Here is a 24,868-nt window from a genome sequence, read left to right on the forward strand (position 1 = left end):
GGGATTGGTTGGGAAGGGTTGGCCACGCCCACCGGCTCTTTTAGGATTGGTTGGAAGCTGATTAGCCACGCCCAGCAGCTTGTTTGGGATTGCGTGAGGGAGAGGGCGCGGCCTGGTGTGGCCACGCCCACTCACAACGGGAAACGCGGGTTGGTTGTTTGTCGCCGTTAGCCACGCCCACTTCTCGTTAACAGCGCTGATTGGTTATTAATCTCCGCCAGCCACGCCTACTCCTCACTGACGGCGCTGATTGGTCCAGCCTCTATGGCTCAGCTCCGCCCCTTCAGGATGGATTGTGGGGATTGGTCGTTCCCTTTTTTTGGCCACGCCTCCAGAATGGGCACGCCCTTCTGATTGGTCAATCCCCTCCTATTGGCTCTGACCCCGCCCCTTTTTCCCAGCCACACTCCTTGGCCACGCCCCATCCTCTCGGCCATCCTGATTGGTTCTTTTGCTGCCTTGGCCTCGCCCCCTCCTCATTTCAGCCCCTCTCCTTTAGCTCCGCCCCTTTCCTTTCCTACGCTGATTGGTCCAGCCTCTTTTTGGCCACGCCCCCTCATTGTTCCACCCTCTAACCTTGACCCCGCCCACTCAGCGCCAATCCTGATCGGCCCCGCCCCTTCCATCAGTCCCATTTCCTCATTGGTGCAGCCCCTCTTGGTCCCGCCCCCTTCCTGTTTGGCTCCTCCCCTCCCTCATAAGCCCCGCCCCCACGGCCGCCATTTTGTGTCGGTTTGAATTAGAATTTTTTTTGGTTTTTTGTGAATTTTAATGGAATTTTTGCGATTTTTTTGCAGTTTTTGGGAATTTTTTTAAATTTTATTAAATTTCTTGGGGTTTGGGGGAATTTTAAAAGAATTTTTGAGACTTTTTTTTGGGTTTTTTGGGATTTTTCTCTCCCGGTTTTTATTGACACCACACCAACAATAAATAAAGGGGGGGAGGGGACACAAAAATTGGGGTGGGGGAGGGGAAAAGGGGTGGAGGGGTTTGGGGGTTTTCCTGAAATTTGGGGAATTTTCTGCAATTTTGGGGGATTTTTTCTCTTTTTTTATTTTTTTTCTCCATTTTTGGGGTTTATTTCCCAAAAAAAAAAACAAACCAAAAATGAGAGGGAGAAAATTGGGGGATTTTTAAAACAATTTTCGGGATTTTTCACTAATTTTTGGGGATTTTTTTTCCGATTTTTTTACAATTTTTCTCTGAATTTTGAGTGGATTTTTTTTCAGTTTCTTTGGTTTTTTTTTCCTGCAGTTTTTTAGGGAGTTATCTCCAATTTTTGGGATTTTATTCCAATTTTTGGGGGGATTTTATTCCAATTTTTGGGATTTTATTCCAATTTTTGGGGGGATTTTTTCTCCAATTTTTCAGAGGATGATTTCTTCTTTTTTGGTTTTTTTTTTTTTTTTCAATTTTGGGGGGATTTTTATTCAATTTTGGGGCTTTTTCCTCTGAATTTTTGGAGATTTTTCCTGCACATTTTGGGGATATTTTACTCAGAAACTTTTAGCTTTTCTTCCCCTCCAACTTTTAGGATTTCTCCACCAAACTTTCGGGATTTTTCCTCCAAATTTGGGATTCTTTTTCTCTGATTTTTTGGGATTTCTCCCCCAAACTTTTCGGATTTTTACTCTGAATTTTTTGGGATTTCTCTATGAAATTTTGGGGATTTTTCCTCCAAATTTTTAGGATTTCTCCACCAAACTTTTGCGACTTTTTACTCCAAAATTTTAGGATTTCTCCCTGAAACTTTTGGGATTTTTCCCTCCGATTTCTCCACTGAATTTTCAGGATTTTTACTCCAAATTCTTGGGACTTTTTCCTCCACATTTTTTAGGATTTCTCCACCAAACTTTTACAATTTTTACTCCAAATTTTTTGGGATTTTTGCTCCAAATTTTTAGGATTTCTCACCTGAATTTTTAGCATTTCTCCACCAAACTTTTGTATTTTTCCCCCAAACATTTCAATTTTTTCCACCAAATTTTTGCAATTTTGGTATTTCTCTGCCAAACTTTTGTGATTTTTTTTTTCTCCAAGTTTTTGGGATTTTTTTTCCTCCGATTTTTTGAAATTTCTCCTCCAAGCTTTTAGGATTTCTACCCCAAACTTTTAGGATTTTTATGCGAAATTTTAAAGATTTCTTCTATGAATTTTCAGGATTTCTCTATGAAACTTTTGAGATTTTTACTCCAAATTTTTCGGATTTCTCCACCTAACTTTTGGGATTTTTCCTCTGAACTTTTAGGATTTTTCCTCCAAAATTTTAGGATTTCTCTATGAAATTTTTGGGATTTTTCCTCTGAATTTTCAGGATTTCTCCACTACACTTTAAGGATTTTTACTCTGAATGTTCAGGATTTTACTCCAAATTTTTAGGATTTCTCCCCCAAACTTTTAGGACTTCTCTACCGAATTTTTGGGATTTTTCTCCCAATTTTTAGGATTTCTGCCCCAAACTTTAATGATTTTTCCTGCAAATTTTTGAGATTTCTCCTCCGAATTTTTGGGATTTTTTGGGGATTTCTCCCTCAAATTTCTACGATTTCTCCCCCGAACTTTTAGGATTTTTACTCCAGATTTTCGGGATTTTTACTCCAAATTTTTAGGATTTTTCCCCCAAACTTTTGCATTTTTCCCCCAAAATTTTAGGAATTTTTTTCAGGATTTCTCCCCCAAATTTTCACATTTTTCCCCCAAATTTTCAGGACACTTTTAGGATTTTTGGGGCTCATTTTTTGGGGATTTTTTGGGGGTTCCCTCACTCGCCCAGGGGCACGGGCAGGGGGGGCCCTCGGGGGTCATCGAAGCGATCCATGGGGCGCAGCCCCAGCAGGACCCCCCCCCCCCAGGAGGAGCCCCCCGAGCAGGAGCCCCCCCGAGAGCAGCCCCATCCACGCCCCCACCCCAAAGAAGCCGGCGCAGTCCGAGGCCCCCCCAAAAACGCCCCCGGAGACGTTGAAGCCCTGAACCTGCGGGGGGAGAGAGAATGAATGGGGATTAATGGGGAGAGAAATGAATGGGGATTAATGGGGAGAGAATGAATGGGGATTAATAGAGAGAAATGAATGGGGATTAATGGGGGGAGAGAAATGAATGGGGAGAGAAATGAATGGGGATTAATAGAGAGAAATGAATGGGGATTAATGGGGAGAGAGAATGAATGGGGATTAATGGGGAGAGAAAAGAATGGGGATAAATGGGGAGAGAGAATGAATGGGGATTAATGGGGGGCTGACCCCAAAATTGCGGGGGGGAGGGGCTGAGGGACAGCACAACCCCCCCCTGATGGGGTGGGGGAGGGGTTGGGGGCAGCCTGATGGGGTTTGGGGTCACTACCTCAGATTTGGGGTCATTTTTCTTCATTTTTGGGGTCATTATTTCTCATTTTTGGGGTCGTTATTTCTCATTTTTGGGGTCGTTATTTCTCATTTTTGGGGTCATTTTTCTTCATTTTTGGGGTCGTTATTTCTCATTTTTGATCCCGTTGTTCCCATTTTTGGGAACCCCCAAACCCCACTTTTGGGGTCCCTTTTTCCCATTCTTGGGGCCATTGTTTCCCATTCCCCCCCCAGACTTCCCTTTTTTTTTTTTTTGTTTTTTTTTTTTGTTTTTTGTTTTTTTGGGGTGTTTTTATGGGTTTTGGGGTGGGGTTTTTTTTGGGGTTTTATGGGGTTTTTTTGGGGGTTTTTCTGTGTGTTCCGCTCACCTGCAGGTCCTGGATGCGGAGCCCCCAGCGGTGGCCGCGCTCCAGCGGGGGGAGGGGCAGCAGGAGGGGCCCGGGGGTCCCCAAATCCCCGCAGCGCCACCCGAGGGGGGAGGGGGCGGCGGCGCCGCGGACCCGGAACCGCGCGGGGGGGGCGGGGCCGAGCGTGAGTGACAGCTCGTCCAGCCACGCCCACCAACGGCCCGAGACCGGGAACCACGCACGGCGGAGAACGAACCTGAACGGGGGGAAATAAATCCAAATAAATCCAAATAATCTGAAATAAATCAATGAAAATATCCCCCAGCTCCTCCAGCCACGCCCACGGCGGAGAACGAACCTGAATGGGGGGAAATAAATCCAAATAAATCCAAATAAATCAAAATAATCCGAAATAAATCAAAATAATCCGAAATAAATCAATTAAAGATCCCCCGGCTCCTCCGGCCACGTCCACGGCGGAGAACGAACCTGAATGGGGGTAAAAATAAATCCAAATAAATCCAAATAATCTAAAATAAATCAAAATAATCTAAAATAAATCAATTAAAGATCCCCCAGCTCCTCCGGCCACGCCCACGGCGGAGAACGAACCTGAACGGGGGGAAATAAATCCAAATAAATCCAAATAATCTAAAATAAATCAAAATAATCTGAAATAAATCAATTAAAGATCCCCCGGCTCCTCCAGCCACGTCCACGGCGGAGAACGAACCTGAACGGGGCTAAAAATAAATCCAAATAAATCAAAATAATCTGAAATAAATGAATTAAAATATCCCCCAGCTCCTTCAACCACGCCCACGGCGGAGAACGAACCTGAACAGGGGTAAAAATAAATCCAAATAAATCAAAATAATCTAAAATAAATCAATTAAAGATCCCCCGGCTCCTCCAGCCACGTCCACGGCGGAGAACGAACCTGAATGGGGGTAAAAATAAATCCAAATAAATCAAAATAATCCGAAATAAATCAAAATAATCTGAAATAAATCAATTAAAGATCCCCCGGCTCCTCCGGCCACGCCCACGGCGGAGAACGAACCTGAACGGGGGGAAATAAATCCAAATAAATCCAAATAATCTAAAATAAATCAAAATAATCTGAAATAAATCAATTAAAGATCCCCCAGCTCCTCCGGCCACGTCCACGGCGGAGAACGAACCTGAATGGGGGTAAAAATAAATCCAAATAAATCAAAATAATCCAAAATAAATCAAAATAATCCGAAATAAATCAATTAAAGATCCCCCGGCTCCTCCGGCCACGTCCACGGCGGAGAACGAACCTGAACGGGGGGAAAAAGAACCAAAAAAATTCAAAATAAACCAAAAAAATTCAAATTAAACCCAAAAAATTAAACCCGGATATGGAAAACACAAAGACCCCAAAAAAAAAAAGAAAAAATCCCCAAAAAGTGCCCCGAAATCGCAAAACAAACACAAAAATTGAGATCCCGACCCGGAAAAACCTCAAAGGAGAAAGACTCAACGTGAAAAAACCAAAATAAATCCAAAAATCCGAAAATAATCCCAGAAATGAGAGGTCTGATCCAAAATCCCAAAAGAAACCCAAAAATCCCCAAAATCAACCCCCAAAAAATTCAAAATAACCCCCAAAAAATCCTAAAAATCCCAAAATAAACCCAAAAATCTCCAAATAAACCCGAAATAATCTGAAATAAATGAATTAAAAGATCCCCCAGCTCCTCCAGCCACGCCTGGGAACAAACCTGGGGAAACCAAAAAACCCAAAAATAAACCCAAAAATACAAAAATAAACCCAAAAATACAAAAATGAACCCAAAAATACAAAAATAAACCCAAAAAATACAAAAGTAAACCCAAAAAATGAGATCCCGACCCTCAAAAAACCCCAAAAATGAGAGACCTGACCCCAAAATCACCAAATGGCCAAAATAACCCCAAAAAATCAGAATAAGCTCAAAAATGAGACCCGCACTCAAAAATTCCAAAAATCACAAAATAAACCCTAAGTGTGAGTGGGCCGACCCAAAAATCCCAAAATAAACTCAAAAATCCCAAAATAAACTCAAAAATCCCAAAAGAATCTCCAAAAAAATCCCAAAAATTCAAAAAAATCCCCAAAATAAACTCAAAAATCCCAAAATAAACCCAAAAATCCCAAAATAAACTCAAAAATCCCAAAATAAACTCAAAAATTCCAAAGCAAACTCAAAAATTCCAAAATAAACCAAAAAATTCCAAAATAAACTCAAAAATCCCAAAAGAATCTCCAAAAAAATCCCAAAAATTCAAAAAAATCCCCAAAAATCCCCAATAAACCCAAAAATGAGATCCCAACAATCAGAAACCTCAAATGAGATTTCCATCCCAAAATCCCACAACAAACCCAAAAAATCCCCAAATAAACCCAAAATAAACTCAAAAAACGGAGCCCTGACCCATAAAAACCCCAAAATGAGCCCAAAACATCCCCAAAAACCCAAAAATAATGCAAATAGTGTGAGTTTGCCCTAAAAAAAACCCCAAAATAAACTCAAAAAAGCCTCAAAATAAACAAAAAATGAGAAGTCGCACCAAAAATCCCCAAAACACCAAAAATCCCCAAGAAATCCCCAAAAAATCCCAAAAATATCCCCCCTAAAAAATCCTCAAAAGATCCCAAAAATCCCCAAAAAATCCCCAAAAAGCTCCCAAAAAAAATCCCCAAAAAATCCCAAAAAATCCCAAAAAAATCCCCCCAAAATCTCAAAAAAATCCCCAAAAAACCCCCAAAAATCCCCACAAAAAACCCCAAAAAAATCCCCCAAAAAATCCCCCCAAAATCTCAAAAAAATCCCCAAAAATCCCAAAAAAATCCCCAAAAAATCCCAAAAATATCCCCCAAAAATCTCAAAAAAATCCCCAAAAATCCCCAAAAACCCCCCAAAAATGCCAAAAAAATCCCCCCCAAAAAAAAACCAAAAAATCCCAACAAATCCCCAAAAACTCTCAAAAATCCCCCCAAAAAATCCCCAAAAATCCCAAAAAATCCCCCCAAAATCCCCCAAAAAATCCCCAAAAAATCCCAAAAATCCCAAAAAATCCCCCCAAACCCCCCCAAAAATTCAAAACAACCCCAAAAGTGAGACCCGTGACCCCAAAAAACCCACAATAAACCCAAAAATCAAAAAATAAAAAATCCCAAAATCAACCCAGAGAATGAGATCCCAACCGTCAGAAAGCGCAGATGAGATCTCCATCCAAAAATCCCCAAATAAAGCGGAAAAATCCCAAAATAAACCCAAAATAAACCCAAAATAAACCAAAAATGAGAGCTCTGATCCAAAACGGCCAAATAACCCCAAAATCCACCCCAAAAATCCCAAAATAAACAAAAAAAATCCCAAAATAAACCCAAAATAAACCCAAAATAAACCAAAAATAAACCCAAAATGAGAGCTCTGATCCAAAAATGGCCAAATAATCCCAAAATCCACCCCAAAAATCCCAAAATAAACAAAATAAACCCAAAATAAACCAAAAATAACCCAAAATAACCCCAAAATGAGAGCGCTGATCCAAAAACGGCCAAATAACCCCAAAATCCACCCCAAAAATCCCAAAATAAACAAAAAAATCCCAAAATAAACCCAAAATAAACAAAAAATAACCCAAAAAGGAGAGCGCTGATCAAAAAACGGCCAAATAATCCCAAAATCCACCCCAAAAATCCCAAAATAAACAAAAAAAATCCCAAAATAACCCAAAATAAACCCAAAATAAACCCAAAAAAATCCCAAAATAAACCCAAAATAACCCAAAAAGGAGAGCTCTGATCCCAAAACGGCCAAATAACCCCAAAATCCACCCCAAAAATCCCAAAATAAACAAAGAAAAAATCCCAAAATAAACTCAACATAACCTCAAATAACTTCAAATAAAAACAACAACAAAAAAAAAAAAAAAACAAAAAAACAAAAAAAGCCCCAAAAAGCCCCAAAACAGCCCCAAAATGAGGCCCCCACCCCAAATTCCCCCCAAAACCCCAAATTTTCCTCACGTGAGGTTCAGGGGGTCCCCAAACACGTCCGGGTAGCGCAGAACCAACCTGGGGGAAACGGGGGCTCAGGGAACCCCAAAACAGCAAAGAACCCAAAAACCCCAAAGAAAATCCCAAAAACCCAAAAAAACCCCAAAAACCCAAAAAAACCCCAAAAACCCAAAAAAACCCCCAAAAACCCAAAAAAAAGCCCCAAAGAAACCCCAAAGAAAATCCCAAAGAAAATCCCAAAAACACCAAAAAACACCAAAACCCCCCAAAAAACCCCCAAAGAAAATCCCAAAAACACCAAAAAAAACCCCAAAGAAAATCCCCAAAATCCCTCCCCAGATCACCCCCAAACCCCTCTGGGACCTCCCAAATCCCCCCAAATTTCACCCAGGACCCCCCAAAATCTTTCTGGGACCCCCAAAATCCCCCCAGGACCCCCCAAATCACCCAAAAAGCCCCTCGGGGACCCCCAAAATCCCCCCTAAAACACCTCAAACCTCACCCAGGACCCCCCAAAATCTTTCTGGGACCCCCAAAATCCCCCCCAAAACCCCCCAAAATCCCCCCAGATTTCACCCAGGACCCCCCAAATTTCCCCCCAGGATCCCCCAAATCACCCAAAAAGCCCCTCTGGGACCCCCAAAATCCCCCCTAAAACCCCCCAAAACCCCTCTGGGACCTCCCAAATCGCCCCAAATCTCACCCAGGACCCCCCAAAACCCCTCTGGGACCCCCAAAATCCCCCCCCAGGACTCCCCAAAATCCCCCCTAAAACCCCCCAAAACCCCCCAAATCCCCCCAGATTTCACCCAGGACCCCCCAAATTTTCCCCCAGGACCCCCCAAAATCTTTCTGGGACCCCCAAAATCCCCCCTAAAACACCCCAAAACCCCTCTGGGACCTCCCAAATCCCCCCAAATCCCCCCCAGGACCCCCCAAAATCTCACCCAGGACCCCCCAAAATCTTTCTGGGACCCCCAAAATCCCCCCCAAAACCCCCCAGATTTCACCCAGGACCCCCCAAATTTCCCCCCAGGAGCCCCCAAATCACCCAAAAAGCCCCTCTGGGACCCCCAAAATCCCCCCTAAAACCCCCCAAAACCCCTCTGGGACCTCCCAAATCCCCCCAAATCTCACCCAGGACCCCCCAAAATCTTTCTGGGACCCCCAAAATCCCCCCAGGACCCCCCAAATCACCCAAAAAGCCCCTCGGGGACCCCCAAAATCCCCCCTAAAACACCTCAAACCTCACCCAGGACCCCCCAAAATCTTTCTGGGACCCCCAAAATCCCCCCAGGACTCCCCAAATGCCCCCCAAAACCCCTCTGGGACCTCCCAAATCGCCCCAAAATCCCCCCTAAAACCCCCCAAAACCCCCCAAATCCCCCCAAACCTCACCCAGGACCCCCCAAAATCTCACCCAGGACCCCCTAAAATCTTTCTGGGACCCCCAAAATCCCCCCCAGGACTCCCCAAATCACCCAAAAAGCCCCTCGGGGACCCCCAAAATCCCCCTAAAACACCCCAAAACCCCTCTGAGACCTCCCAAATCCCCCCAAATCTCACCCAGGACCCCCCAAAATCTTTCTGGGACCCCCAAAATCCCCCCAGATTTCACCCAGGACCCCCCAAAATCCCCCCCAGGACTCCCCAAATCACCCCAAAACCCCTCTGGGACCCCCAAAATCCCCCCTAAAACACCCCAATACCCCCCAAAATCCCCCCTAAATCTCACCCAGGACCCCCCAAATTTCACCCAGGACCCCCCACATTTTTCGGGACCCCCCCCCAAATCTCACCGAGCCTCGTGGGGGCTCCACGAGGACCCCCCCAGCTCCACGGAGGCCTCGGGGCCGAAGGTTTGGGGGGTCAGGTCCCGGGGGCGCCCCCCGAGCGTCACCGTCACGTTCCGGGCCCAGAGCAGAATTTTGGGGTCCCCCTGGGGGGGCCAGCGCAGGGGGGGGGGGCGGCGCCTCGGGCCCCTCCCCCTCGGCCAGGAGGGAGCGGCGGGGGAGCCCAAAATGGGGAGGGGGCTGCGCGGGGGGGGGCTGGAACAGAGAGAGGGGGGACCCCGAAATCAAAATTGGGGAGGGGGAACCCCAAAATGGGGAGGGGTCCTGAAATTGGGGAGGGGAACCCCAAAATGGGGAGGGGTCCTGAAATTGGGGAGGGGAACCCCAAAATGGGGAGGGGTCCTGAAATTGGGGAGGGGGAACCCCAAAATGGGGAGGGGCCCTGAAATTGGGGAGGGGGACCCCAAAATGGGGAGGGGTCCTGAAATTGGGGAGGGGAACCCCAAAATGGGGAGGGGGCTCCGCGGGCGGGGGCTGGAACAGAGGGGGGACCCCGAAATTGGGGAGGAGGAACCCCAAAATGGGGAGGGGGTCCTGAAATTGGGGAGGGGGAACCCCAAAATGCGGGGGGGGGCTGGAAGAGAGGGGGGACCCCGAAATTGGGGAGGGGACCCCAAAATCTGGGGGGGGGGCTGGAACAGACGGGAGACCCTGAAATTGGGGAGGGAACCCCAAAATGGGGAGGGGGCTCCACGGGCGGGGGCTGGAACAGAGAGAGGGGGGGGACCCCGAAATCAAAATTGGGGAGGGGGAACCCCGAAATTGGGGAGGGGAACCCCAAAATGGGGAGGGGACCCAAAATGGGGGGGGGGCTGGAACAGAGGGGAACCCAAAATGGGGAGGGGAACCCAAAATGGGGAGGGGGCTCCGCGGGCGGGGGCTGGAACAGAGAGGGGACCCCGAAATTAAAATTGGGGAGGGGGAACCCCAAAATCCGGGGGGGGGCTGGAACAGAGGGGGGACCCCGAAATTGGGGAGGGGAACCCCAAAATGGGGGGGGGGGCTCCGCGGGCGGGGGCTGGAACAGAGAGGGGACCCTGAAATTGGGGAGGGGGACCCCAAAATCTGGGGGGCATAAAGGGGGGGGCTGGAAGAGAGGGGGGACCCCGAAATTGGGGAGGGGATCCTGAAATTGGGGAGGGGGAACCCCAAAATAGGGGGGGGCTGGAACAGAGAGGAGGGGACCCCGAAATTGGGGAAGGGGTCCTGAAATTGGGGAGGGGGACCCCAAAATGTGGGGGGGGCTGGAACAGAGGGGACCCTGAAATTGGGGAGGGGCTGGAACAGAGGGGGGGGACCCCAAAATTGGGGAGGAGGACCCCAAAATGTGGGGGGGGGCACGGGGGGGGGCTGGAAGAGAGGGGGGACCCCGAAATTTGGGGGAAATCTTAAAATTGGGGAGGGGGAAAATCCCAAAATTGAGGGGGAACCCCAAAATCCGGGGGGCACAAAGGGGGGGGGCTGGAGGAGAGGGGGACCCCAAAATTGGGGGGAAATCCTAAAATTGGGGAGGGGTGAGGGCAGGGGAGCCTGAAATTGGGGGGTCACTCAGGGGTCACTCAGGGGTCACTCAGGGGTCACTCAGGGGTCAGTTTGGGGTCAGGGGTCACTCAGGGTCACTCAGGGGTCACTCAGGGGTCAGGGGTCAGGGGTCACTCAGGGGTCAGTTTGGGGTCAGTTTGGGGTCAGGGGTCACTCAGGGGTCAGGGGTCACTCAGGGGTCACTCAGGGTCACTCAGGGTCACTCAGGGGTCAGGGGTCAGGGGTCACTCAGGGTCACTCATTGGTCACTCAGGGGTCAGTTTGGGGTCATTTTGGGGTCAGTTTGGGGTCAGGGGTCACTCAGGGTCACTCAGGGTCACTCAGGGGTCACTCGGGGTCACTCAGGGGTCACTCATTGGTCACTCAGGGGTCAGTTTGGGGTCAGGGGTCACTCAGGGTCACTCAGGGTCACTCAGGGGTCACTCAGGGGTCAGGGGTCACTCAGGGTCACTCAGGGGTCAGGGGTCAGGGGTTACTCAGGGTCACTCAGGGGTCAGGGGTCACTCAGGGTCACTCAGGGTCACTCAGGGGTCACTCAGGGTCACTCAGGGTCACTCAGGGGTCAGGGGTCAGGGGTCACTCAGGGGTCAGGGGTCAGGGGTCACTCGGGGTCGCTCTCTCACCGCGGCCGCCCTGCCCGTGAACAGCGCCGTGTACGGGAGCTGCTCCTCCCGCAGCACCTGCAGCACCTCCCCCAGCACCGCGTCTGAAAGGCAGCAAAAACCCCAAACTCACCCCAAAACTGACCCAGAATAACCAAAATTCACCCCAAAAACTGACCCAAAATTAACCCCCAAATCCACCCCAAAACTGATCCAAAACACCCAAAATTAACCCCAAAAACTGACCCAAACGACCCCAAAAAGTGACCCCAAAACTGATCCAAAATACCCAAAATTAACCCCAAAAACTGACCCCAGAATAACCAAAATTCACCCCAAAAACTGACCCCAAAATAACCAAAATTCACCCCAAAAACTGACCCCAAAATAATCAAAATTCACCCCAAAAACTGACCCAAACGACCCCAAAAAGTGACCCCAAAACTGACCCAAAATACCCAAAATTAACCCCCAAATTCACCCCAAAACTGATCCAAAACACCCAAAATTAACCCCAAAAACTGACCCCAAAACAAGCTCCAAAAACTGCCCCAAAACTGAACCAAAAACCCCAAAATTAACCCCAAATTCACCCCAAAACTGATCCAAAACACCCAAAATTAACCCCCAAATCCACCCCAAAAACTGAACCAAAACACCCAAAATTAACCCCCAAATTCACCCCAAAACTGAACCAAAACACCCAAAATTAACCCCAAAAACTGCCCACAAAATCTCCACATTAACCCCAAAAACCTGACTCAAAATACCCAAAATTAACCCCAAAAATCTCCAAATTAACCCCAAAAACTGACCCAAAACCCCAAATTCACCCCAAAAACTGAACCAAAACACCCCAAATTAACCCCAAAATTAACCCCCAAAATTGATCCCAAAACTGCCCTAAATCCACCCCAAAAACTGACCCAAAATACCCAAAATTAACCCCCAAAACTGAGCCAAAACTGCCCAAAATTAACCCCAAAAAATTACCCAAAACTGACGCAAATTCACCCCAAAATCTGCCCCAAAACTGACCAAAAAACTGCCCCAAAATCCCCCCAAAACTGACTGAAAACTGATCCCAAACTGACCCAAAATACCCCAAATTAACCCCAAAATTAACCCCCAAAATTGATCCCAAAACTGACCTAAATCCACCCCAAAAACTGACCCAAAATACCCAAAATTAACCCCAAAATTTGACCCCAAACTGCCCCAAATCCACCCCAAAAAATGAACCAAAATCCTCAAAATGAACCCCAAAAATTGCAGCACCTCCCCAGCACCGTGTCTGACAGGGAACAAAATATCCAAAATTAACCCCAAAATAACCCCAAAATTAACCCCAAAATTCACCCCAAAATTAACCCCAAAACTGCCCCCAAATACCCAAAATTAACCCCAAAAACTGACCCAAAATTAAGCCCAAAATCTCACCCCAAAATTAACCACAAATTAACCACAAATTAATCCCAAAAATTGACCCCAAACTGCCCCAAATCCACCCCAAAAACTGAACCAAAATACCCAAAATTAACCCCTAAAACAGACCCCAAAACAAGCTCCAAAAACTGCCCCAAAACTGACCAAAAACCCCAAAATTAACCCCAAAAACTGCCCCCAAACTGACTCAAAATTAACCCCAGAATTAACCCCAAAAACTGACCCAAAAATCCCAAAATTAACCCCAAATCCACCCCAAAACCTGACCCAAAATCCCCAAATTAACCCCAAATTCACCCCAAAATCGCCAAATTAACCCCAAAATTAACCCCAAAAACTGACCAAAACTGACCTAAAACTGAACCAAAATCCCCAAAATTCACCCCAAACTCTGACCCCAAAACTCACCCTACAAACTGACCCCAAAATCCACACCAAAACTGACCCAAACTGACCCAAACAACTCCCCCAAATTCACCCCAAAACCTGACCCAAAAATCCCAAAATTAACCCCAAATTCACCCCAAAACCTGACCCAAAATCCCGAAATTAACCCCAAAATTAACCCCAAATTCACCCCAAAAACTGACCCCAAACTGAACCAAAACTTCCCAAATTAACCCCAAAACCTGACCCCAAACTGAACCAAAACTCCCCAAATTAACCCCAAAACTGACCCCAAACTGACCCAAAAATCTGCCCCAAATTCACCCCAAAACCTGACCCAAAAATCCCAAAATTAACCCCAAATTCACCCCAAAACCTGACCCAAAATCGCCAAATTAACCCCAAAAACTGCCCCAAAACTGACCAAAAACCTGAACCAAAATCCCCAAAAACTGACCCGTAAGTGACCCCAAAATCTCCCATGTCCACCCCAAAACCTGCCCCAAAACTGCCCCAAAAAATGAACCAAATCACCCCAAATTAACCCCAAAAACGACCCAAAACTGCCCCGAAATGCTCCAAATTAACCCCAAAAGCTGACCCCAAACTGAACCAAATCACCCCAAATTAACCCCAAAAACTGCCCCAAACTGAACCAAAACTTCCCAAATTAACCCCAAAAACTGCCCCAAAACTGCCCCAAAACTTCCCAAATTAACCCCAAAACCTGACCCCAAACTGAACCAAATCACCCCAAATTAACCCCAAAACCTGACCCCCAAAACTGACCCAAAAACTGCCCCCCAAAACCTTAAAATTAACCCCAAAATCCCCAAAATTAACCCCAAAAACTGCAGCACCTCCCCCAGCACCGCGTCTGAGAGGGAGCAAAATCCCCAAAATTCACCCTAAAATACCCCAAAATTCACCCCAAAATCCCCAAAATTCACCCCAAAATACCCCAAATTCACCCCAAAATCCCCAAAATTCACCCCAAAATACCCCAAATTCACCCCAAAATCCCCAAAATTCACCCCAAAATACCCCAAATTCACCCCAAAATCCCCAAAACCCCAAATCCACCCAAACCCCAGAAATGAACCCCCAAATACCCAAAATTCACCCCAGAATTAACCCCAAAAATTGATCCCAAAAACTGCCCCAGTTCCATTCCCAGTCCATCCCAGTCCCTCCCAGTCCATCCCAGTCCATCCCAGTCCCTCCCAGTCCATCCCAGTTTGTTCCCAGTTTGTTCCCAGTCCCTCCCAATCCCTCCCAGTCCCTCCCAGTCCATCCCAGTCCCTCCCAGTCCATCCCAGTCCACCCCAGTCCACCCCAGTCCCTCCCAGTCCCTCCCAATCCCTCCCAGTCCATCCCAGTCCATCCCAGTCCCTCCCAGTCCATCCCAGTCCATCCCAGTCCCTCCCAGTCCATCCCAGTCCACCCCAGTCCACCCCAGTCCCTCCCAGTCCCTCCCAATCCCTCCCAGTCCATCCCAGTCCATCCCAGTCCATTCCCAGTCCCTCCCAGTCCATCCCAGTCCATTCCCAGTCCCTCCCAGTCCCTCCCAGTCCATCCCAGTCCCTCCCAGTCCCTCCCAGTCCCTCCCAGTCCCTCCCAGTCCATCCCAGTCCATTCCCAGTCCCTCCCAGTCCCTCCCAGTCCCTCCCAGTATATCCCAGTCCCTCCCAGTCCCTCCCAGTCCCTCCCAGTCCCTCCCAGTCCATCCCAGTCCATTCCCAGTCCCTCCCAGTCCATCCCAGTCCCTCCCAGTCCATCCCAGTCCCTCCCAGTCCCTCCCAGTCCATCCCAGTCCCTCCCAGTCCATCCCAGTCCCTCCCAGTCCCTCCCAGTCCCTCCCAGTATATCCCAGTCCCTCCCAGTCCCTCCCAATCCCTCCCAGTCCCTCCCAGTCCCTCCCAGTCCATCCCAGTCCATCCCAGTCCCTCCCAGTCCCTCCCAATCCCTCCCAGTCCATCCCAGTCCGTCCCGGTCTCACCGTTCCTGCTCAGAGCCTCTCTGGGTCCCATCAGGCCGGAGCTGGGGGGGAGGGGAGGGACAGTCAGGGGTGGGGGAGGGGAACCCAAAGGGTCTCTATGGGGTCACTGTGGGGCACAGGATCCTATGGGGTCTCCATGGGGTCTCTATGGGGTCACTTTGGGGTCTCTGTGGGGTCCCTATGGGGCACAGGTTTCCTATGGGGTCTCTGTGGGGTCTCTATAGGGCACAGGTTTCCTATGGGGTCTCTATGGGGTCTCCATGGGGCTCAGGTTCCCCATAGGGTCACACTATGGGGTCTCTATAGGGCACAGGTTCCTATAGGGTCACTCTATGGGGTCCCTATGGGGCACAGGTTCCCTATGGGGTCTCTGTGGGGTCTCTGTGGGGTCTCTATAGGGCACAGGTTCCTATAGGGTCACTCTATGGGGTCTCTATGGGGCACAGGTTCCCTATTGGGTCCCTATGGGGTCTCTGTGGGGTCCCTATGGGGCACAGGTTCCCTATGAGACTTCATAGGATCTCTATGGAATCTCTATGCGGTGTCTATGGGGTGTCTATGGGGTCTCTATGGGGTGTCTGTGGGGTGTCTGTGGGGTCTCTATGGGGTCTCTGTGGGGTCTCTGTGGGGTCTCTGTGGGGTGTCTATGGGGTGTCTATGGGGTGTCTATGGGGTCTCTATGGGGTCACTCACCCCCGGCTGTGGGGCAGCCCCACCAGCAGCACGGCCGGCTCCCCGGGGCTGCTCTCCGTGGGTCTCTATGGGGTGTCTGTGGGGTGTCTATGGGGTCTCTATGGGGTCTCTATGGGGTGTCTATGGGGTCTCTATGGGGTCTCTATGGGGTCTCTATGGGGTCACTCACCCCCAGCTGTGGGGCAGCCCCACTGTGGGATCCCTATGGGGTCTCTGTGGGTCACTCACGCCTGGCTATGGGGCAGCCCCACTGTGGGGTCTCTATGGGGTCTCTATGGGGTGTCTATAGGGTCTCTATGGGGTCTCTATGGGGTCTCTATGGGTCACTCACCCCCGGCTGTGGGGCAGCCCCACAATGGGGTCTCTATGGGGTGTCTATGGGGTCTCTATGGGGTCTCTATGGGGTCTCTATGGGGTCCCTATGGGGTCCCTATGGGTTCCCCATGGGTCACTCACCCTCGGCTATGGGGCAGCCCCACAATGGGGTGTCTATGGGGTGTCTATGGGGTGTCCATGGGGTCTCTGTGGGGTGTCTATGGGGTGTCTATGGGGTGTCTATAGGGTGTCTATGGGTCCCCATGGGTCACTCACCCTCTGCTATGGGGCAGCCCCACCAGCAGCACGGCCGGCTCCCCGGGGCCGCTCTCCGTGGGTGTCTGTGGGGTGTCTATGGGGTGTCTGTGGGGTGTCTATGGGGTGTCTATGGGGTGTCTGTGGGGTGTCTATGGGGTGTCTATGGGGTGTCTATGGGGTGTCTATGGGGTGTCTGTGGGGTGTCTATGGGGTGTCTATGGGGTCTCTATGGGGTCACTCACCCCCGGCTGTGGGGCAGCCCCACTGTGGGGTGTCTATAGGGTGTCTATGGGTTCCCCATGGGTCACTCACCCCCGGCTGTGGGGCAGCCCCACCAGCAGCACGGCCGGCTCCCCGGGGCCGCTCTCTGTGGGTGTCTATGGGGTGTCTGTGGGGTGTCTATGGGGTGTCTATGGGGTGTCTATGGGGTGTCTGTGGGGTGTCTATGGGGTGTCTGTGGGGTGTCTGTGGGGTGTCTGTGGGGTCTCTATGGGGTGTCTGTGGGGTCTCTATGGGGTGACTATGGGGTGTCTGTGGGGTGTCTATGGGGTCTCTGTGGGGTGTCTGTGGGGTGTCTATGGGGTGTCTATGGGGTGTCTGTGGGGTGTCTGTGGGGTCTCTATGGGGTGTCTGTGGGGTGTCTGTGGGGTGTCTATGGGGTGTCTATGGGGTCTCTATGGGGTCACTCACCCCCGGCTGTGGGGCAGCCCCACTGTGGGGTGTCTATAGGGTGTCTATGGGTTCCCCATGGGTCACTCACCCCCGGCTGTGGGGCAGCCCCACCAGCAGCACGGCCGGCTTCCCGGGGCCGCTCTCTGTGGGTGTCTGTGGGGTGTCTATGGGGTGTCTGTGGGGTGTCTATGGGGTGTCTATGGGGTGTCTGTGGGGTGTCTGTGGGGTCTCTATGGGGTGTCTGTGGGGTGTCTATGGGGTGTCTATGGGGTGTCTATGGGGTGTCTATGGGGTGTCTATGGGGTCTCTATGGGGTGTCTATGGGGTGTCTGTGGGGTCTCTATGGGGTGTCTGTGGGGTCTCTATGGGGTGTCTGTGGGGTCTCTATGGGGTCTCTATGGGGTCTCTGTGGGGTCCCTATGGGGTCTCTATGGGGTCCCTATGGGTTCCCCATGGGTCACTCACCCCCGGCTGTGGGGCAGCCCCACCAGCAGCACGGCCGGCTCCCCGGGGCCGCTCTCCGTGGGCTCCGTGCGGTTGCGGAGCCCCCCCAGCGCCCCCCCGGGCAGGCTCAGCGGGGCCGGCGCCCCCAGCGCTCGCTGCAGCGTGTGGGGCAGCGCGGCCGCCGCCGAGCCCGACACCCGCGGCAGGCTCAGCGTGGAGCCCGCCGAGCCCAGAGCGTCCTAAAAATCATAAAAAAATATAAAAATGATAAAATATTATAAAAATGACAAATTCAGCCCAAAAACCCCAAACCCCCTGAGGCCGTGGGGCAGCGCGGCCGCCGCCGAGCCCGAGACCCGGGGCAGGGTCAGCGTGGAGCCCGCCGAGCTCAGAGCGTCCTAAAATCATAAAAAATATAAAAATGATAAAATATTATAAATTTATTATAATATTTTATCACTTATAAAATATTATAAATGATAAAATATTATAAATTCAGCCCAAAAACCGCAAACCCCCTGAGGCCGTGGGGCAGCGCGGCCGCCGCCGAGCCCGAGACCCGGGGCAGGGTCAGGGTGGAGCCCGCCGAGCCCAGAGCGTCCTAAAAATCATAAAAAATATAAAATATCATAAAATATCCCAAATTCACGCCAAAAAAGCCAAACCCCGCTGAGCCCGGGGCGTCCTGAAATGACAGAAATCATTGAAAACCCCAAAAAAACCCCAAAAACTCCACCCAGGGCAGGGCCAGGGAGGAGCCTGCTGAGCTCCTGGAATGATAAAAATGATAAAATTTCCTAAAATATCCCAAATTCACCCCAAAAGACCAAAACCCTGCTGAGCCTAGGGCATCCTGGAAGGATAAAAATGGTAAAAAAAATCAAAAAAATCCCAAATTCACCCCAAAAACCGCACCCAGGGCAGGGACAGGGAGGAGCCCGCTGAGCTCAGGGCATCCCGAAAGAATAAAAAATATAAAATATTATAAAAAATGACAAATTCACCCCAAAAACCCCAAACCCCAATGGGCCCAGGGCATCCTGAAAGGATAAAAATGATAAAAATCCCAAAATTCACCCCACCCAGGGGAAGGTCAGGGGGGAGCCTGCCGAGCTCAGGGCAGCCTGAAATAACAGAAATTATAAAAAACTTTAAAAATCTCAAATTCACCCCAAAAATCCCAAATCCCAATTAGACCAAAGCATCCTGAAATGACAGAAATCATAAAATATCATAAAAATCCCAAATTCACCCCAAACCCCACCCAGGGGAGGGTCAGGGAGGAGCCTGCCGAGCTCAGGGCGGCCTGGAATGATAAAAATGGTAAAATATCATAAATTCACCCCAAAAAACCCCAACCCGGCTGAGCCCAGGGCGTCCTGAAATCACAGAAATTATAAAAATGATAAAAAACCCCAAATTCACTCCAATTCCCTTTGGCCCCGCCCCCTTTTGGCCCCGCCCCTCACCCTCAGCTTGGTGAAGGCTCCGTTGGGCTCATTCACAAACACGCCCCCTTTAGCCCCGCCCCCTTTAGCCCCGCCCCTCACCCTCAGCTTGGTGAAGGCTCCGTTGGGCTCATTCACAAACACGCCCCCTTTAGCCCCGCCCCCTTTAGCCCCGCCCCTCACCCTCAGTTTGGTGAAGGCGCCATTGGATTCATTCACAAACACGCCCCCTTTGGTTCCGCCCCTCAGGCCCCGCCCCCTCCGGCCCCGCCCCCTCCGGCCCCGCCCCCTCCGGCCCCGCCCCTCACCCTCAGCTTGGTGAAGGCTCCGTTGGGCTCATTCACAAACACGCCCCCTTTAGCCCCGCCCCCTTTAGCCCCGCCCCTCACCCTCAGCTTGGTGAAGGCTCCGTTGGGTTCATTCACGGCCCCTTTGGCCCCGCCCCCTCAGGCCCCGCCCCCTCAGGCCCCGCCCCTCACCCTCAGCTTGCTGAAGGCCCCGTTGGGCTCATTCCCGAACACGGCCCCGAACGCAGTCAGGTCATCCACGGATAACTGCGGAAAAAATGGGAATTTTTGGGGTTTTTCAGATTTTTTGGGTTTTTTTAACATTTTGGGGGATTTTTGGGGTTATTTTGGGATTTTTGGGGCGATTTTTTGGGTTATTTTGGGACTTTTTTGGTGATTTTTGGGCTTATTTTGAGGCTTTTTTCAGTATTTTCTGCAGGGATTTTGGGGCGTTTTTTAGGGTTATTCCGGGGTTCGTTTGGGGATTTTTTGGTGGTTTTGGGGTTATTGAGGATTTTTTGGGGGGGTTTTGGGGTGATTGGGGTTTTTTGGGTTTTATTCGGATTTTTGGGGGTTATTTTGGGGCATTTTTGGGATTTTTGGGGTTATTTTGAGGCAGTATTTTTGGTATTTTGGGGGTTATTTTAGGGGTTTTTCAGGGGATTTTTGAGGTTAATTTTGGGGTTATTTTTGGGATATTTTTGGGGTTATTTTTGGGATATTTTGGGGTATTTTGGGGTTATTTTTGGGATATTTTGGGGAATTTTTGGGGTTATTTTTGGGGTTATTTTTTGGATATTTTTGAGATTATTTTGGGATTACTTGTGGAGTATTTTGATTTTTTCGGGGCTATTTTTTGGGTATTTTATGGATATTTTGGGGATATTTTTGGGGATATTTTGGGGTTATTTTGGGATATTTTTGGGATATTTTGGGATATTTTGGGGATATTTTTGGGGATATTTTTGGGGTATTTTGGGGGATATTTTTGGGATATTTTTGGGGTATTTTGGGGATATTTTAGGGATATTTTTGGGGTATTTTGGGGGTTATTTTGGGGATATTTTGGGGATATTTTTGGGGGATATTTTTGGGGTTATTTTTGGGGTTATTTTGGGATGTTTTTGGTGTATTTTGGGGATATTTTGAGGATATTTTTGGGGATATTTTTGGGATATTTTTGGGGTATTTTGGGGATATTTTAGGGATATTTTTGGGGTTATTTTTGGGGTTATTTTGGGGATATTTTTGGGGATATTTTTGGGGGATATTTCTGGGGTATTTTGGGGGTTATTTTGGGATGTTTTTGGCGTATTTTTGGGGATACTTTTGGGATATTTTGGGGATATTTTTGGGATATTTTTGGGGTATTTTGGGGATATTTTAGGGATATTTTTGGGGTTATTTTGGGGATATTTTTGGGGGATATTTCTGGGGTATTTTGGGGGTTATTTTGGGATGTTTTTGGGGTATTTTTGGGGATACTTTTGGGATATTTTGGGGATATTTTTGGGATATTTTTGGGATATTCTGGGGATATTTTGGGGATATTTTGGGGATATTTTTGGGGTATTTTTGGGGATATTTTGGGGATATTTTTGGGGATTTTTTGGGAATATTTTTGGGATATTTTGGGGATATTTTGGGGATATTTTTGGTGTATTTTGGGGGATATTTTGGGGGTATTTTTGGGGTTATTTTGGGATGGTTTTGGGGTATTTTTGGGATATTTTGGGGATATTTTGGGGATATTTTGGGGATATTTTGGGGATATTTTGGGATATTTTGGGGATATTTTGGGGATATTTTGGGGATATTTTTGGGATATTTTGGGGATATTTTGGGATATTTTAGGGATATTTTGGGGATATTTTGGGGATATTTTTGGGATATTTTGGGGATATTTTGGGATATTTTGGGGATATTTTGGGGGTATTTTTGGGGTTGTTTTGGGATGGTTTTGGGGTATTTTTGGGATATTTTGGGGATATTTTGGGGATATTTTTGGGATATTTTGGGGATATTTTGGGATATTTTGGGGATATTTTGGGGATATTTTTGGGATATTTTGGGGATATTTTGGGATATTTTGGGGATATTTTGGGGGTATTTTTGGGGTTGTTTTGGGATGGTTTTGGGATATTTTGGGGATATTTTCAGGGTATTTGGGGTGTTTTATCTGACCTGATCCTGCAGGAACAGCAGCACCGTTCGCGGTCCCCGGCGCAGCCCCGGCTCCAGCAGCTGCTGCAGCTCCGGCTCCGACAGAGCCCGGCCCGCGGGGAGGGCTGGGGGCGCCCACAGAGACCTGGGCACCCCAAATTCATCATCAGCACCCCAAATTCATCATCAGCACCCCAAATTCATCATCAGCACCCCAAATTCATCATCAGCACCCCAAATTCATCATCAGCACCCCAAAATTCATCATCAGCACCCAAAATTCAGCAGCAGCACCCCAAATTCATCATCAGCACCCCAAATTCATCATCAGCACCCAAAATTCATCAGCAGCACCCCAAATTCATCAGCAGCACCCCAAAATTCATCATCAGCACCCAAAATTCAGCAGCAGCACCCCAAATTCATCAGCAGCACCCCAAATTCATCATCAGCACCCCAAAATTCATCAGCAGCACCCAAAATAACCCTGGGAGGGCTGGGGGGGACCTGGGCACCCCAAATTCATCAGCAGCACCCCAAAATTCATCATCAGCACCCCAAAATCGATCAGCACCCCAAATTCATCAGCAGCACCCCAAAATTCATCAGCAGCACCCCAAAATTCATCAGCAGCACCCAAAATAACCCTGGGAGGGGAGGGGGCACCCCAAAATTCATCATCAGCACCCAAAATTCATCAGCAGCACCCAAAATAACCCTGGGAGGGCTGGGGGGGACCTGGGCACCCCAAATTCATCAGCAGCACCCCAAATTCATCAGCAGCACCCCAAAATTCATCATCAGCACCCCAAAATCGATCAGCAGCACCCAAAATAACCCTGGGAGGGGTGGGAGGGACCTGGGCACCCCGAAATTTATCATCAGCACCCCAAAATTCATCATCAGCACCCCAAAATTCATCATCAGCACCCCAAAATAACCCTGGGAGGGCTGGGGGCACCCACAGAGACCTGGGCACCCCAAAAACACAAACGGGGACCCCAAAATTCATCGGCAGCGCCCCAAAATTACCCCAGGGAGCGATGGGGCGACCACAGGGACGTGGGGAGCCCAAAATTCATCATCAGGGACCCCAAAATCACCCTGGGGACCCCAAAATCACAAAGAGGGACCCCAAAATTACAAAAAGGGACCCCAAAATCACAAAGAGAGACCCCAAAATCACCCTGGGGACCCCAAAATCACAATCAGGGGCTCCAAAATCACAAAAAGGGACCCAAAATCACAAAGAGGGACCCCAAAATCACCCTGGGGACCCCAAAATCACAATCGGGGGACCCAAAATCACAAAGAGGGACCCCAAAATCACCATGGGGACCCCAAAATCACAAAGAGGGACCCCAAAATCACAATCAGGGGCCCCAAAATCACCCACAGACCCCAAATCAGTCTCGAGCCCCCCCAAAGCGATTTTGAGGGCTCTCAGGGTCCCCAAATCCCCTCAAAACTCCCCCAAATCTCCCCAAAAAAGCCCCAAATCCCCCCCCAGGTCCTCTGAGGGCTTTCTGAGGCCTCTCAGTGCCCCTAAATCCCCTCAAAATTCCCCCAAATCCCCTCAAAATTCCCCCAAATCTCCCCAAAAAAGCCCCAAATCCCCCCCCAGGCTCCTCTGAGGGCTTTCTGAGGCCTCTCAGTGCCCCTAAATCCCCTCAAAACTTCTTCAGATGTTCCCAAAAATCCCCAAATTTCCTCCCAAATTACTCCTGAGCCCCCCTCAGGCTCCTCTAAGGAATTCTTGAGGCCTCTCAGCCCCAAAATTCCCTTAAACCCCCCTCAAATCTCCCCAAAAAAAGCCCCAAATCCCCCCCACACTCTCCTGAGGGCTTTTTGAGGCCTCTCAGCGCCCCTAAATGCCCTAAAAACTCCCTCAAATCTCCCCCAAAAAAGGCCCAAACCCCCCTAAAAGACCCCTGAGCCCCCACAAATCCCCCCCGAGGCTTCTCAGCCCCCCAAATCCCCTCAAAACCCCCTCAAACCTCCTCAAAAAAGGCCCAAATTTCCTCCTAAAGGATCCCCAAGCCCCCCCAAAACTCCTCTTGAGGCCACTCAGCCCCCAAATCCCTTCAGAACCTCCTCAAATTTTCCTAAAAATGGCCCAAATCCCCCCCCAGGCTTCTCTGAGGCTTCTCAGTGCCCCTAAACCCCCTCAGCCACACAAATCCCCTCAAAAGCTCCTTAAATTTTACTGAAAAAGCCGCAAATGTCCCCTAAAAAAGGCCCAAGTCCCCCCCAGGCTCCCCTGAGGGCTCCTTGAGGCCTCTCAGCACCCCTAAATGCCCTCAAAACTTCCTCAAATGTTCCCAAAAAGCCCCAAATTTCCTCCCAGAAAACCCCCAAGGCCCCCCAAAACCCCTCCCGAGGCCACTCGGAGGCCCCAAATCCTCTCACCCTCCAGAAATCCCCTCAAAACTCCCTCAAACCTCCCCAAAAAAAGCCGCGAATCCCCCTAAAGGATCCTCGAACCGCGCCAAGTCCCCCCTCAAATATCCCCAAGCCCCCTCAACCCCCCCCGAACCCTCTTAGCGCCCCCAAACAGCCTCAAATCCCCCCAAAAAAAGCCCCAAATCCCCGCGGAGCTGTCAATCCCCGCGGTCGCACCGTTCCGTGCTCCAGACGAGCAGCGGGAGCTGCGAGGCCCCCGCGGGGCCCGGAGCGAGCCCGGCCAGGGCCGAGAGCAGCGCCCAGAGCGCAGCCGGAGCCGCCATCTTGGAGCGTCCCCTCACGGCACAGGCCACGCCCACTCTGCGGCGGACACGCCCCTTTCAGAGCGTATGGCCACGCCCCCTCTGCAGGGGAACGGCGGCCGCTCAGCATTGGCCACGCCCCCTCAGAGCAGCGGCCACGCCCCCTCTGCAGCGACCACGCCCTCTTAAAGCAGGGAAACGCCCCCTCTGCGGTGACCACGCCCCTTCAGCGCATGCGGTCACGCCCACTCCGTGGCGGTCATACTTCCTCAGAGAAGCAGCCACGCCCCCTCAGCGCAGCGGCCACGCCCCCTCAGAGCAGCGACCACG

General features: G+C 49.8%; 1 protein-coding gene across 1 annotated transcript; it reads right to left on the bottom strand.

Annotated features, from left to right (window-relative positions):
- Window positions 1–61: 61 nt before the first annotated feature.
- ATP6AP1 (ATPase H+ transporting accessory protein 1) lies at window positions 62–24,571 on the bottom strand. Its single transcript, XM_058822299.1, has 11 exons — window positions 24,453–24,571; window positions 21,855–21,978; window positions 19,863–19,937; window positions 17,957–18,174; window positions 15,554–15,594; window positions 11,743–11,825; window positions 9,524–9,772; window positions 7,734–7,781; window positions 3,710–3,944; window positions 2,766–2,972; window positions 62–180 (listed from the first exon to the last, which is right to left on the bottom strand). The coding sequence occupies exons 1-11, from the start codon at window positions 24,557–24,559 to the stop codon at window positions 62–64; spliced, it is 1,506 nt and encodes a 501-aa protein (XP_058678282.1). The 5' UTR covers window positions 24,560–24,571.
- Window positions 24,572–24,868: the final 297 nt, after the last annotated feature.

This window comes from Ammospiza caudacuta, chromosome 32 (genome assembly GCF_027887145.1).
Source record: "Ammospiza caudacuta isolate bAmmCau1 chromosome 32, bAmmCau1.pri, whole genome shotgun sequence".
NCBI classification, from domain to species: Eukaryota; Metazoa; Chordata; class Aves; order Passeriformes; family Passerellidae; genus Ammospiza; species Ammospiza caudacuta.